Source organism: Hippocampus guttulatus, chromosome 12 (assembly GCF_054856545.1).
Source record: "Hippocampus guttulatus isolate MCC_2025c chromosome 12, RoL_Hgut_1.0, whole genome shotgun sequence".
Taxonomy (NCBI): domain Eukaryota; kingdom Metazoa; phylum Chordata; class Actinopteri; order Syngnathiformes; family Syngnathidae; genus Hippocampus; species Hippocampus guttulatus.
Genome location: NC_141272.1, coordinates 2,555,396 through 2,571,389, shown reverse-complemented (window position 1 = coordinate 2,571,389; position 15,994 = coordinate 2,555,396). Strand labels below are relative to the sequence as shown.

Here is a 15,994-nt window from a genome sequence, read left to right as displayed (position 1 = left end):
TTTTGCCTATTTTAGGCCGACGGGTCTGGAACGTACAGTATATTGTTCAAATTCAGTTCCGCGGTAAATCGTGTGGGCTAAAAGGAGACCCTGCTAGCTAGCTAGCTTGCTAGCGTTAAGACTCCCAAAAAGAAGTCTTTCAGTCTTTTCTTCTTAGGGAATGAGCAACGCAATGGACCAAAACGATCGTGAAGCTTCAGCTTGAAGTTGTTGACTTCTGGCCGCTTTGACGGCGCTTGGCGCTGTCGCTGAAAGACATAAAATGTTGCTTTGTTGTGTCGGATTTGGAACGTATTCCTCCACACTGAACTCTTGCTGCCATGCAGGTGTCCAATCGCTGGCCAGCTGCTTTAATAATGGAGGCTAATTTGAGCTCGGAAGAGAAAAGCAGTACAGCGCCTTTAACGGAGGCCTGTTGCCAGCTGACCCACCCCCCCGCTCCGCGTCCCCCAACCCCCCAACACACACACACACACACACAAACATCCAACACCCCCTTCCCACCATTTTTCGTGAGGCCCAGTGCAGGCACGGCCTCGTTGTGCTGTTGCTCCAGACAGACTCGAATCTCCGCCAGGCCTCTTTATTCTGCACTCCAACTCTTAATCTGTTCCAGACCTTTTCAGTCATAGAACTCCAGTTTGTGTGTGTGTAGGTAGGAGGGGGCAAGGGAGAGAAAAAGGGGGGCCGGAGTGGGTTCAGGGTTTGAGGGGGAAGAATGGAAAAGAACACAGAACATCCAGATGAGATAAGCTTGCGTTCTCCATGGAGGTGGCGACGGGAAAAAGGAGGCCATATTGTTTTTTTGTACAGCAGCGAGCTAACCAGTTAGCCTGCTAGCTTCCTGGGTTCTAAGGCGGCTTTGTCAAAAGCGGCCTACGTGTCATGTGACTCTCCTCCGCCTCGTCTGAAAGTTGGCAGGGAGCAATGATGTCATCTCTTATGTGACTTTTCATGGGATCGTGCGCTAAGGCGCTCTAATTGCCGTAAAAGTAGAAGCAGTAAGTCTCTTTGAAGGAATCAATGGAGCCACACAAAAATACTCAATTGTGTCTGTCACGCCGGCACACAAAAATGACATAAAAATCAACACTTGACACGCGATCCGAAATCAGGATGTGGAAAAGTACATTGGGCCCTCGACGGGTTTGAGAGCGTACTTTATCAGTCATCGCGCAACCGATTCGAGATGGCGGCAGCGAGCGCAACTCAACACGCTTCTCAACAACGAGCGGTTGAGCAAATGGTGAATAAACCCTTCGAAAACGAGGCATATTTTTTGCTTCGAGCTTTCTTGTCCATTGCCACGATCAGTTGAAGTTATCCGACATGCTAATAACGCTTTGTAACTCACAAAAAATTGTCGCGGGCCGCTTTTAATTGTAGTCCGTTCGCATCTGTACCTCCACGTGGATGGCGATGGGGCGTGTGCGCGTGCGTGTGTGTGTGTGTGGTGTAATGCGGCTCCTGGCGTGATGGCCTGATAAGCGGCGTTGTTGGCCGGCTCGTTGTGTTGCGGGCGTGCGTGAAGAAGACAAAAGGCAGACGGCATTAACTTGCTCGCTTATCTCCCTCAGCCCGGCAGCTTAGGCCGCCCTCATGTGTTGCTAACACAAACCCTCTGAAACTCACGCACACGCATTTGCACATATACACAAAGTCGACCTCCTTGTGTGCTATCAGGCTGGCCCTGAAATGAACCTGTCCTTCACTCCTATCTCGTCCTCTCATGCTGAGCTCGTTCACGGCGGCGATTTATTTTTCTCTTCCCCCCATTGTTGGCACATACTCGCCGCGCTTGCTTTGCTTTACTGTTTTGTCTGCGTGGCGGGCCTTCGTTTCATTATATGACATCATTTTCACTCTGAATGTAAGCCTCGAAGGACACGTTAGAAGAATGTTCAGTTCAAGTGTTTAGGAAGGTTGACCTCCGCCAAGGCCGAACGAGCCTAATTTGGATAGTCGCATGAATTAATAATTTAGTGTCGTGCGATTATAAAGGATGTCACGATGGGAAGTAAAGTGAAAATAGATGGACTTGCTATGGTTTTGGATGAGCACCGTTGTCCGGATCTGCACCGAAACCGAACCGAACCGAAATATACTCTATTTATAATATGAAGGCTTTTTAAATATTGAGTGAAATTAATGCCGACATAATTGAATGAATTTTACATATTTAGATTTTCTTGTTATGTATTTATATTTGTTGTAGTGATGTATAGTAACAAATATATATATTTTTAGAAAAGGTAATATAATGAATTCGTTTTTGGGGCATTATTTTGCAACTCTCCGGATTAAAAGCATCTGAATTATGTCCATTGTTATTTTACAATGTAAATTTTTTTTTTCTAAATATTTGGTTAATTATCCTGAAAAATCATCAATATTTTTAGAAAGCACCAAAAGGAAAAAAGTTGACAGTCTCCGTGTTAAGTTATTGTGTTTCTAATGAACCCAGAAAACAAACAAGCAACAAAACCCTTCTTAAAGTCATCGACAATTAAGTGAGTCAGCCGTCGCAAATTTGAACAATGACGGCAGCGTATTTTAATCAGTTTCGCTGCTGAAAGCAGTTGAATAGCCTCTAATTTCTCTCCACCAAAGTGCCTTGCTTTGGGTGACCGCATGACTGCAGGATATATTTTGGACTGTGGTTGGGGGAAAATATGTAACTGCACTTTATGGGCAACAGTTCATCTTAGGGGGGAAAGCTTAACCCAGTGGTGGATGTAAATGAATTGAAAATGTGCCCCCCCCCCCCTACCCCGGACATAACTTCCCCAGCCCTGTGTCAAGTAGTTCCTGAGTTGGTTTCAGGATATGTGCAGAAAGAACGATCAGAAGTGGAGACAAGGAGCGTTCCCTCCCAGGACTGTGTGGGGGAAGAGGCGGCGGCTCTGGGACTGTGTGTGTGTGTGTGTGTGTGTGGGGGAGTGCAGCTCGGTAGAAGTGGGAGGCGGATGGATGGATGGATGCGTTCGGGAGTCGGGCGGGACTGCCGGCGGGGGCCTTGGGTGCTTCCCAGGGAGCGCCCTGCAGGCCGCGCTCCATTCTGCTGCGGAGATAGTGTCAACAGACAGTGATTGAATGGCAATGAGGAAGGTGCCGGGGCGGGCGGACGGGCGGGAGGAGCAGCTCAGGGCGAGAGTGAGACGAGCCCCCCCCTCCCCCATCCCCGTCCCCCACCGCATGAAAATTGTGTCCCCATCAGGGCTTTGTTGTGGTTGGGCTCTCCGCTGCATAAGCAAACACCCTCGTGTTGACTCTTCCGCCCCTTGCGGTCAGACATATTTGCCTGCCTGGCTGATAGAAATACAACTGTGACCCGCTTTGCATGCATAGATTAGCACTACTCATGTTTTTTAGCAGCTTCAATGACCCTCCCCCCCCCCAGCCCACCCCCATCCCTTCCCTCACAACAGACCATAAAATAACAATGATGCGTTGCAAGCTTGATTGACAACCAAACACAATCACAGCCAAAAGGAAAGGTGACTGGCCACTTCATTAGGGACACTAAGTAGGCCATGCCTCGGCAACGAGCAGCCCGCGGCTCCATTAAAAAAAAAAAAAACGTAAATACTTGCAGTTTAGCATGAATACACTCATTTGATTATATATTTTTTTCTTCCCATCCTTTGTTTGGGTGGGGGGGGGGGGGGGTTCAACATGTGTCCTGTTGTTATCGATATGTCCACCCAACTTTGTCCATCGATGAAACTGGTGCTGGGGTCAATTTCTGTCTAACTGCATGCTCAGTCCCCCCCCCCCCCCCAATAATAGATCATTCTTTTGTCAGAACAAGATTCCGGGATTGTAATTTGAAATTATCCAATCCAAACCCACGCATCATTTTGGGGGGGGGGGGGGGGGGGGGGGATTTATTGAGCCACCGGATGTGGCTAAGATTGCGCAAGGCTCCCTAATAAAGTGAGACAGCTGCAGGCCTCCAATCAGATTTGTTTGGACGGAAACAAAAAGGCACAATGAACAGGATAAGTCAGGACTGATGCAACGTGGCCGAGCAACAATGCCTGTCTTAGTCAGCGAGTGGGCGGGGATCAGGTCTTACAGGAATTGTGCTTGTTCGGGACTGCGCGTGCTAAAAATCTTGCGCCGGGGCTTCCTGTAGCCAACATAACCTGCTGTACTGGCTCACCTCCAGCCTTCTGCAGGCTGCGAGGTGAACTTGTAAGTCCTGTTGTGCCGTTTTTTTTTTGTTTTCGAGACGTCACCCGGCACTGACGGCATTGCCACACACGCAGATGCACACAGTTTCCCTCTCACAAACTTGCCAAAAGATCGAGAGATGTACTTTGTGAATCGCCGTAGTAGGAAATGAAGGACATTTGGCTCTGTTTACGTCACAGCGTGGATTATCCGCGGACTATTTTTGGAGCGGTTCCGGATGCACGTGCCCAGAACGGAAGCTTGTGGTCATGATAATTGGCTTTTTTTTTTTTTTTTTTTTTTTTTTTTTTGTAGCGGTGCCTTGAGATACAATTGACCTAACATACAAGTTATCCCAATACTAGCTAGCCATTGTCCGTCTTATATTTAACGTGCTCTGAAGTGAGAGAAAAGTAGAAGATTCCTGTCAAACCAAAGAGAATCACATGTTGTGTATTTGAATAGCCCACACAATTTTGCCTTCCACTAGCTTAATGCTAATAGACAATGCAATATGCCATAGCCAGGCTAACGCATAGAATCAAAAGGCATGGTGTGACAGTAGTCCCTGATTTTTTTGCGGTTAATTGATTCCGCAACCCCTGAAGGGGGGGGGGGGGCAAAAATGGAAAACCACTGTCCCTAATCAGGAATTTTCGTACTTGTATGTGGTTGGAATGTTTGCATGCAGTTAAGTGTGAACCGGGACTTCACGGCTGTTCCGCAGTATATTAGCACCCTCTATTGGTTTTTACTTTACATATTTGAGATAGTACACATATCATATCTACTTTAGTCTTTAATTCTAAAACCTTATACAAAACATTCAGCAACATTTCTTTCTGAGAGAGCCCAAAGAGGCTTGCGTTGGTGGCGTAGAAGGGTGGCTTGGAGAAAAACGTCATCACGGGTTCACCTTGTCTTCTTATTTGACAGACGACCGTATTTTTCTTAGTGAAGAAACAAAAATTCTTACCGAGCTGACAGTTTCGGCTGTCATTTCAGCCTTCGCTTGAGCCGTCAGTGTCGAGGCTTTTATCGACAAGATAACTCAATGTGATGCACCAATTTACAAATCAACATACTGTGTATAGGCAACATTTAACGGCAAAATAATGTAAAATATTTAAAAACAGAATAATTCAAGACATTTTAAAGCAAAGGAAAAAAAGTAGTTTATATACAACACAAAAACATAACATTGGAAAAAATTGATTCTGTTCATGCTCTGTAATCATACAGTAGGTATGGGGCGGGGCATAGTTTCTACCCTGGATTTACAATCTTCAGAAATTCAGTTCTGTTGGCAACTTATTCCACTTACTTGCAGCATAACAGCTAAATGCTGATGCACCATGTTTGCTTTGAACTTGCTCTTAGTTTGCTGACCTCTAAATCCTACAGTGTTTATATTCCATCAGCATGATATATCGGGATACATTTACAGCTTAAACTATGAACATGAAAAATGTTTCGCTTTTCGCGGCAGGGCTCGGCCCCAGCTGGGAACCGCAAAATAGCGACGCGTTACTCTACATAACAGTGGTAACTCAAATCCGTGGTTGTGGGGATGAAAAATGTTACGCAGCCACTGTCGGATGTAACCGTAGTCTGTAAGAAAGTACATTGCAGTCGTGTAAATTGTGTCAAGCTTTCAGTTTCTAACCATGCCCTCCTCCTCGCTGTCTTCCCAGCCCTGAACCAGCAGAGGATTTCCCAGAGTGCGCCTGTGAAGCAGGGCGGCCAGCTGCCCTCGGGCACCCTCAGCGGCGTCAACCAGCTGAGGCTGCAGAAGATGGAGAAGGAGAGGCTGAGGCTGAAACAGGAGCTACTTCGGCAAAGACCTCAGGTCAGCACTCGATATCCACATATTCAAGAAAAAATGTAAAGAAAGAAAAACATCTGATTTGATCCACTCTGGGACCGAAGAAAATCATTAGCAAGTTGTTTCCACGTGAAAATGATAAGGAACCCTTAAACCAGGGGTTCTCAAATTTTTAGTTCGACGGGGGTGACGTTTCTCTTAATCTAAACGGCAATTTAACACAACTGCCATGCGTACTCCGAAATGCCATGGAAATCAAAAAGTCGCCTGTTTGCGTGAAAATGTCGTAGCCACGGCTGCAGCCATAAAATATTTTGTACTTCAATTCAAACTGTTCACACCAATACAATATTTTGCTCTCTAGAAACACGAGTGAGAATTAAGATAAATCTTACCCCGTAAATTTTGGTCCATGAGACGAAGTCAAAGCAGAAGCACACTAGCGTTCGCCGGCTAAAACAACACACTTGCCTGGTTTATGAAAAAGTGATCAGTAGAAACGGCAACTGTGTGTCACACTGTCAGCATCGCAGTGCGCGGAGAAATTTAGGTCGTTTAACTTGAGCGTTGCTAGCCCGGCAGGCGGTGCTAGCAGTGCTAGCACTTCTAGCGTGGCTAGCGCGTCAAGCGCGACTGGTGTTGCTCGCGCTTCTAGTGCTGCTAGCTCTGTAAGATATAGTGTCAGCATAATCGTCTATTATTTTTTTATTTTTTAAACACTCTTAATGAGCAAACGTTATTTCAGGACAACGTTGCCTTGTCGTAAGCATCAGTTGGCGACGGCAATCAACGACCATGTCCCTCTATTGTTTGGTAACTAAGGTTTATTTCAAGGGCGGCGTCCTTACTCTGTTGCTGGCATGTTGCCATCATGTATAGCTTGAATAATTGTTGCTGCGGTTAGCTGGAGTTCTTCTTCCTGACAGTGTATACGTAAATAAGCAGGTACTCGAGGCAGAAGAAAATGCCTCAAGCACTTTTTTTCTTTTTTTTTTAACCAAGGTTCTCAAATTACTCGAGGACCGGTTTGAGCCCGAGTCGTAATGTTGCAATGACAAATTCATTTTCTAGAGAAAAAAGCTTGAAAGGTTATGAGGATGAAATTGTTTCAACGAGGGAAGGGAATTTCAAAAATACAACTCTTTGTCTGATATTACTCTTTTTCCTCAGAAAAAGTCCGACAAAATATACAATTTTAGAAAACACTTTTTAACTCTGGGGGGGGGGGGGGGGGGGGATGACGCAATAGACCTTTTTGTTCTAAATTAAAACGACTTTATTTATGCAGGCATGTCGATCATATAAGAGCTTTTAATTATACCAAATCTAAAGTAGGGAGGGGTAATTGGTTTACTGCCGCGTCTTATCTTTTGAGTCCTTCTTATCAGCATGTTCTATAGATTAGAATTTGACATTCAGGGGGTCTGTCAAATAATGCAGCAGTTGCTAAAATTACCACAAAGCCATGCAAAAAAAAAAAAAAATCAAAATAATAAATGATACGATTGTGTTAATTGGAGTGACGCCTGACCTATTGTTCAGAGAAAATTACGCAATTAAAGCTAAGTAAAGCAAAAATAATACAAAAAAAAACCCCCCAAACTAAAACAGAATGCAAATTGATACAAAAAAGGCCCCAAAAATATTCACAGAAAGCAGAAAAGAATGCAAAATGGAACAAAAAAAAAAAATCATCCAAATGAGTAAAACGTAACCGAGTTCCTAATCTCGAAAGTCGGGAACATCATAAAGTGAGAACGGAAGGAGGAATGTGACCATTGGGCAATTTCGAAGAAGCGCCGTAAACGTCCACAAGCACAAAAGCGGTGCTGTGCTCCGCCAGAGTTGTTTTGATCTTGACAAGCTGAATCTGTTTTAAGTTAAAAAAGCGTGTCGTGTAAACATCTCCCTGAGCATGCAGATGTCGCCCCCCCCCCCCCCCCCCCCGAATGTCTGTTCGAGCCGTGCGTAATTGGGCAACCGCTTTCGTTTTAGTGCAGTCCGTCCGCTGTAACCTTTTCGACGTGACTCATCTCACTCGGAGGTTCAAACTTTCAAACCCCCGCTTTGATGGGCCTCCGTTGTTACGCCACGCTGCCACGAAGTCTCGTGACTCATCGCTGGTAATTTGACCGCGTCCTAGTGACACATCGCCGCCTCCGCGCAGGGCGGTGCGGCTTCAGAGTTCAGGAGTTTACTCAAGGCAGCGTCCCGGCACTGGAATATCACGCAGCTTTATGGCGATGATGAACGAGGGCTGCCGCTGACTTGTTTACCGACTCTTTCCAGTTCACAGTGTCGGAAGTGACCCAAGCGTGTGCAGACAGAAAACCTGATTGGACTGAAGGACAATTGTGAATAGGATAGCCTACGGTGCTTTTACAAGTATTTATTTAGTAGTAGTATTTTAGTAGTACTGGGAGGCTATAAAGAAAACGTGAAGTCATTTGAAAATGGTCATTTACTTTACTCCATCTGCGGTGTCTATAAAAACTAAAACTAAATCTAAACAAATTTAAAAAAAATAAAGATGATTTTGTCGTGTATAAAAAAAGCAACACCAATAACAAGTTTTTAATAAAATAATTTTCCCAAAAACAAAAAAACTAACCAAATCAAAACTGAATTTTAAAAATGCCAAACTATTCTAACCCTGCTGCAGACTTCTGTGTGGGAAAAAAAATGGCAGGCGAACACTTTGATTATTATACCATCCTAAATTTTCTCTCAAAGTTTGACATAAACCCTTAAGGACCACACAAATTTGTTCGTGCGAAAAAAAGCAAGTTAAGCAGCTGACATAACACGGCACAAAAGCCCCTCAATGACGAGTGTCGGTCTGTGTGGGGTGGGGTCCGCAGGAGCTCGCTCTGAGGAACCAGCTACCCACCAGCATGGAACAAGACGGCGGTGGCACCAACCCCGTGTCCTCCCCGATGGCCCAAGATGCCCGGACCATGACCGCCAACAGCTCGGACCCATTCCTCAACAGGTTGGTTCCCAAAGCTATCATTCGATAAATCATCAAATGGTCGAGCGGCGCAATGCAAATCCAGCAGACTCGGATCAATTTGTGGACCCCAGAGTTGAAAGCAAACATGGTGAAGCAGCATTTAGCTGTTATGCCGCAAGCTCTTTTAAAATACACCCCCAACCTCCTCCCAAACCTTGCGCTTTCACTCTTTTGTCAGTAAATGCTTTGAAATGTTGTATTTTGAATGACGTGACGCACATTAAGTTCCCTCGTGTATGAAACGCGTTCTCTCAAGAAAAGCCGCCTTGCCTTTGCCATAAGACGTGAGCTAAAGTATGAAGCGGGCCGGGAGCACGAGGTCCAGCGTGTAGGCAGGCCGACCTAATCCCCCCCCCCCCCCCCCCCCCCGCCCACCGGCACCGCTCCCCAACCCCCAACGCTCACAATGGAACTCATTCACGGTGTCGCCGCTGAACTCTGCCCACATATTTTTTCCTCTGCTCATTAGTGCAGCTTGTCCAATGTCATCTCTTCTTTGTCGCCGTCGGTTCGCGGCTTTTCCGCGACCGCGGCGTCCGTACGCGCCGATACCGAACTCTCACCGCCGGCGTGTGGTTTTCCCGTTTGCGCCCCCGCAGCGGGACGTACCACTCCAGGGACGAGAGCACAGACAGCGGCTTGAGCATGAGCAGCTACAGCGTCCCTCGCACTCCGGATGACTTCCTCAACAGCGTGGACGAAATGGACACAGGTGAGGACTCGGAGAGGGTCGGCGGAAATCAAATGCCACAGCGTCGTATGTGGGGCTGCGACGATTCATCGAATCGCTCGATTAAGCCGAAGCAAAACCCATGAACAGCCAGACAACTCTTCACACTCATTCACTGACACCCATGTCACTCACGATGCCAGGTCCCTGTCCTTTCAAGGCACATACGCATTCAAGGTTAAAAGCAGGGTTACGGTTTCAAAGTAGGGCTTAAAACTAGCGTTAGGCATTACAATTAGGGTTTCAAACTAGGGTAGGGTTTCAAAGTGTCATTTCAAACCAGGGTTAGGGTTTCAACACAGGATTTGAAATTAGAATGAGGGTTTTAACGTAGGTTGGGGTTTCCGATTAGTGTTTGAAACCAGTCTTAGGTTTTCAAAGTAGGGTTTCAAACTGGGGTTAGAGTTTCAACACAGGATTTTAAACCAGAATTAGGGTTTCAAAGTAGGATCTGAAACGAGGTTTAGGGTTTCCAATTAGTGTTTCAACCTATATGGTCAGTGTTTCAAACTAGAGTTGGGGTTTCAAAGTCGGTTTTGAAACGACGGCGTTTACTGTCGAACGATGGCTATCGTGCTAGCGACGGCAAATGGAGAACAACATGGCGATGAAGCCGTGACGCGCGCGCTGGCATGCTCGCCCCTCACCCCTCCCCTCCCATGTGCCCCGGCAGGAGACCCGCTCCCGAGCTCCATGGGCACGCAGCCCAGCCGCTTCCCGGACTACCTGGACGCCATCCCGGGGACGGACGTGGACCTGGGCACCCTGGAGGGCGAGAGCATGGCGGTGGAGGGCGAGGAGCTGATGCCCAGCCTGCAGGAGGCGCTCAGCTCCGAAATCCTCAACGATATGGAATCGGTTCTGGCGGCCACCAAGATCGACAAGGAGAGCTTCCTCACGTGGTTATAGAGGGGTGGGGGGGGGGGGGGCAAGGAGGGCTCACCTTCTTCATCCTTCTCCTCCTCCTCCACCACCAGCGTGCTTTTGACAAGACATTTCAGCGAGCCTGTCAGGACTTTTCCCGTATTCTGCGGCAGTATTCTTCTCGTCTCTCTGTCCTCCTTTTGATTTTGTCTGTGTCTTCAAGGCTGGCCCATGAGCAGACAATCACGCAAAGGGTCCCCGAAGCTCCACCCTTATATCCCCACCCCCCCGCCCCCCCATTTCTCCATGAGTGCCTCGTTCTCCTGCAGTTGCTCGAACTTCACCTTCTGCCTTTTTTCGTTCTTTGTTTTTCTTTTCTGCCCGAGGCACCAAAAATGATGTATTTGACGTACAATACGGATTTGGAGCCAAGGTATCAAAAGGCCCCCAAAGTAGGTGAAGTTTTTTTTTTTTTTTTTGGCAGGTGAGTGGGGCGCAAGTAGAGGAGGGGGGGGCGAGGGGGCACGACCAATTCGCTGCTTGGCTGTGCCAGCGTGTCTAAGTTAAACTTTTTTTTTTTTTTTAGATCAAGTGCCTTCAGCTTTTGTTTTAAGATGGCGAGCAACACGAACAACTTTCTTTACTTTCGAGTTGATTTTTAAAAACATTGTAACGGGATGTAGGGATTTTTTTTAGCAACTTTATAACACAGTCTTATTGGCTTGTACTATTCTTAGACTTTTTCTTTTTTTTTTTTTTTACATTATCTGTATGATAGCTTAGATCGTTGTCGTTTTTACTCTTATCGTTTTTTAACTTCACCACATGAAGAAACAACTAGAGATGGGAAAGTATCGATACTCGTGATGATCATTTTAAGGTTTCGAGTGCTCACGGCGATACCAGCCACCGATACTTAAGACAAACAAAATTAGACATTTCGTCAGTCCTCCTCAGCAGGAGTTGGCGCTGTCCTGCGCCAGTTTGACACATGAGTCAGAAAGAAAGGTCTTTCGTGGCACTTTTTTGTGTCATTGTGGTCAATGAATTTTTCGATATCAAAAGTACTTGAGGTTTTGGTACTCAGTATCGCGAGTGCTCGTACTGGTATCGAACATCTCTTGAAAGAGCATGGATGGTTCGCTTTTGGCTGCGTGGCCCATCGTTTCAACACAAATGCTACAACTTGTGACTTACAGCGTCAAATAGTCCTGAACATAAACCTAAACCACAAAAAAAAAAAAAAAAAAAAAAAAAGGCGATTTGTAGATGCAATGATAGGAAAAGATGTTGAAGGACAGCTGGGATGTGCTGGAGCAGGTTTAAGGGTCATGGCGACGGCGAGTTTGGGGCGAGAGAACAACAGTTTGGAGATTTTTCTTTCTCTCTTTCTTTCTTTCTTTTTTGGAGGAACAATTGAGATGCAATCGGTTCTGATCTCAGTCAAGACTAGTGGCTGATTCCAAAGATGTTTTTGTTGTTGTAATTTTGCTTCCACTTTCACAGCGATTTGCGAATCAGCCTGTGCATGAACAAAAGAAAAATGTATCATAAGCTAGTGAGAAGAAGAGAAACAAATCATATTAGGTTTACCTCTTTGTATTTTTATTTCTTTGTAGTTTTTTTTTGCCGTCGTTGCGAGTGACTAACCCTGAGATTTCTTTTTTTGTGATTTGGAGTTTTCCGATGTTTACACCGCGCTTTGATGGCTAACCTTCAGTATCCTTCAGTAGCATTAACTTTGGAACTTGATTTTTCGAGCAAAAGAACTGTTTTATACATTCGCCTTGTGAGAAAACTCCTTTGGAGAATAGATTTTCCTGATCGGTTGAATCGATGCATTGGAAGATGGACAAACAGTGTTGGTGAGAACAAAACAAAACAAACAAAAAAAAAAGAGTGGTACACTACAAGTGCTTGTTTTCCTGACGACGCTTTTCAGTTTGGATGCGACTAAGCCTTGATTTTTTTTTTTATGCTTATTTTAGGGCGTGGCTGTCGACGCCAACTTGAGCTTGTCGGCGGTCACCGTCGTAGCCGTAGAACTAATCGCACCAGCTAAAGAAACACACACAAAGGATTTTGCTATTTAGAGTTTTCTAATTGCACATGAAATGAATTTATATTCAGTGATGATCTGTTCTTTGTGTTTTTTTTTTTAATAGATATGTTGCATGTGTTTTAGAACCGTACAAGCTGTTACATTATATAGATATAGCTATATATATCTAAATATATATATACAAATATATATCCCTTCATATACAAACGTTGAAATTGGCTTGAAATAAAGTATGTACTTTGTGGTAATACTTTCCGTGGAGTAACCTTTATTTTTTACGGCTTACTTTGAAGCCCTGGTGAGTATGGTCTAACTTGGGGTTAAGAGTTCACTGTAGGGTTTCAAAGCAGAGTCGCTGATGGTGTAATGACGGGTTCCCATGGGTCACGCAAGTTCATAAAAATCCATAAAAAAACTTGTAAAATAATGTTCTTAATCATCCTTAATTTTCAGGGAAAGCTTCTAAAATCAATAAAAAAATCCTTAAAAATTAACCTGTGGTCTTTCATTTGTGCATGTCATGTATAGTATGGCATTTTTGGCCGAAAAAAAACGACCATGTATAGTAAGGCGTTTTGACGAAAAAAACCCCGACCATTTATAGTAAGGCATTTTGTGCCGAAAAAAAACGACCATATATAATAAGGCGTTTTTGGCCGGAAAAAAACGACCATGTATAGTAAGGCGTTTTGTGCTGAAAAAAACGACCATGTATAGTAAGGCGTTTTTGGCCGAAAAAAAAACGACCATGTATAGTAAGGCGTTTTGACGAAAAAAAACGACCATGTATAGTATGGCGTTTTTGGCCGAAAAAAAACGACCATGTATAGTATGGCATTTTTGGCCGAAAAAAAACGACCATGTATAGTATGGCATTTTTGGCCGAAAAAAAACGACCATGTATAGTAAGGCGTTTTGACGAAAACCCCCCCGACCATTTATAGTATGGTATTTTGTGCCGAAAAAAAACGACCACATATAATAAGGCGTTTTTGGCCGAAAAAAACGACCATGTATAGTAAGGTGTTTTGTGCCGAAAAAAACCACCATGTATAGTAAGGCGTTTTGACCCAAAAAAAACGACCATGTATATATAGTAAGGCGTTTTTGTCCGAAAAAAACGACCATGTATATATAGTAAGGCGTTTTTGGCTGGAAAACACGACCATGTATAGTAAGGCGTTTTGACGAAAAAAAACCCGACCATGTATAGTATGGCATTTTTGGCCGAAAAAAAACGACCATGTATAGTAAGGCGTTTTGACCAAAAAAAAAAAAAACGACCATGTATATTATGGCGTTTTTGGCCGAAAAAAACTACCATGTATAGTAAGGCATTTTTGGCCGAAAAAAAACGACCATGTATAGTAAGGTGTTTTGTGCCGAAAAAAACGACCATGTATAGTAAGGCGTTTTGACCCGAAAAAAACGACCATGTATATATAGTAAGGCGTTTTTGGCCGAAAAAAACGACCATGTATAGTAAGGCGTTTTTAGCGAAAAAAACGACCATGTATATATAGTAAGGCGTTTTTGGCCGGAAAACACGACCATGTATAGTAAGGCGTTTTGACGAAAAAAACCCCGACCATGTATAGTATGGCATTTTTGGCCGAATAAAACGACCATGTATTATAGTAAGGCGTTTTTGGCCGAAAAAAAACGACCATGTATAATATGGCATTTTTGGCCGAAAAAAAACGACCATGTATAGTAAGGCGTTTTGACGAAAAACCCCCCGACCATTTATAGTATGGCGTTTTTGGCCGAAAAAAACGACCATGTATAGTAAGGCGTTTTTGGCCGAAAAAAACGACCATGTATAGTAAGGCGTTTTTGGCTGAAAAAAACGACCATGTACAGTAAGGCGTTTTTGGCCGACAAAAACGACCATGTATAGTAAGGCGTTTTTGGCCGAAAAAAAAACGACCATGTATAGTAAGGCGTTTTGACCAAAAAAAAAAAAAACGACCATGTATAGTAAGGCGTTTTTAGCCGAAAAAAACGACCATGTATAGTAAGGCGTTTTGTGCTGAAAAAAACGACCATGTATAGTAAGGCGTTTTTGGCCGAAAAAAACGACCATGTAAGGCGTTTTGACCCGAAAAAAACGACCATGTATAGTAAGGCATTTTTCGGCCAAAAACGCCTTACTATACATGGTCGTTTTTTTCGGGTCAAAAATGCCTTCCTATTCATGGTCTTTTTTTCGGGTCAAAACGCCTTACTATACATGGTCGTTTTTTTTTTTTGGTCAAAACGCCTTACTATACATGGTCGTTTTTTTTCGGCCAAAAATGCCATACTATACATGGTCGGGGTTTTTTTCGTCAAAACGCCTTACTATAGGTCGTTTTTTTTCGGCCAAAAATGCCATACTATACATGGTCGTTTTCTTTCGGCCAAAAACGCCTTACTATACATGGTCGTTTTTTTTTTTTTTTGGTCAAAACGCCTTACTATACATGGTCGTTTTTTTTTCGGCCAAAAACGCCTTACTATACATGGTCGTTTTTGTCGGCCAAAAACGCCTTACTGTACATGGTCGTTTTTTTCGGCCAAAAACGCCTTACTATACATGGTCGTTTTTTTCAGGTCAAAACGCCTTACTATATATGGTCGTTTTTTTCAGGCAAAAACGCCTTATTATACATGGTCGTTTTTTTCGGCCAAAAATGCCTTCCTATTCATGGTCGTTTTTTTCGGCACAAAACGCCTTACTATACATGGTTGTTTTTTTCAGGCAAAAACGCCTTACTATACATGGTCGTTTTTTTCAGCACAAAACGGCTTACTATACATGGTCGTTTTGTTCGGGTCAAAACGCCTTACTATACATGGTCGTTTTTTTTTTGGGCCAAAAACGGCTTACTATACATGGTCGTTTTTTTTCGGCCAAAAACGCCTTCGTATACATGGTCGTTTTTTTTCGGCCAAAAACGCCTTACTTTCCATGGTCGTTTTTTTCGGCACAAAACGCCTTACTATACATGGTCGTTTTTTTCGGCCCAAAACGCCTTACTATACATGGTCGTTTTTTTCGGTCAAAAATGCCTTACTATACATGGTCGTTTTTTTCGGCACAAAACACTTTACTATACATGGTTGTTTTTTTCGGCCAAAAACGCCTTACTATACATGGTCGTTTTTTTGGGGTCAAAACGCCTTACTATACATGGTCGTTTTTTTCGGCCAAAAATGCCTTACTATACATGGTCGTTTTTTTTGGCACAAAACGCCTTACTATACATGGTCGTTTTTTCGGTCAAAAACGCCTTACTATACATGGTCGTTTTTTTCGGCCAAAAACGCCTTACTATACAT

At 44.1% G+C, this 15,994-nt stretch overlaps 1 protein-coding gene across 3 annotated transcripts in view; it reads left to right on the top strand.

The window, feature by feature from the left end:
* Window positions 1-12,918, top strand: part of yap1 (Yes1 associated transcriptional regulator) — a 33,034-nt gene extending 20,116 nt beyond the window's left edge. For all 3 annotated transcript variants that reach the window (XM_086125273.1, XM_086125274.1, XM_086125272.1), the window contains 4 exons: window positions 5,871-6,025; window positions 8,863-8,993; window positions 9,614-9,726; window positions 10,418-12,918. In XM_086125273.1, the coding sequence (XP_085981399.1) occupies window positions 5,871-6,025; window positions 8,863-8,993; window positions 9,614-9,726; window positions 10,418-10,653 (635 nt within the window). In that variant the 3' untranslated portion in view covers window positions 10,654-12,918. The remainder of the gene's footprint in view (window positions 1-5,870; window positions 6,026-8,862; window positions 8,994-9,613; window positions 9,727-10,417) is intronic.
* Window positions 12,919-15,994: the final 3,076 nt, after the last annotated feature.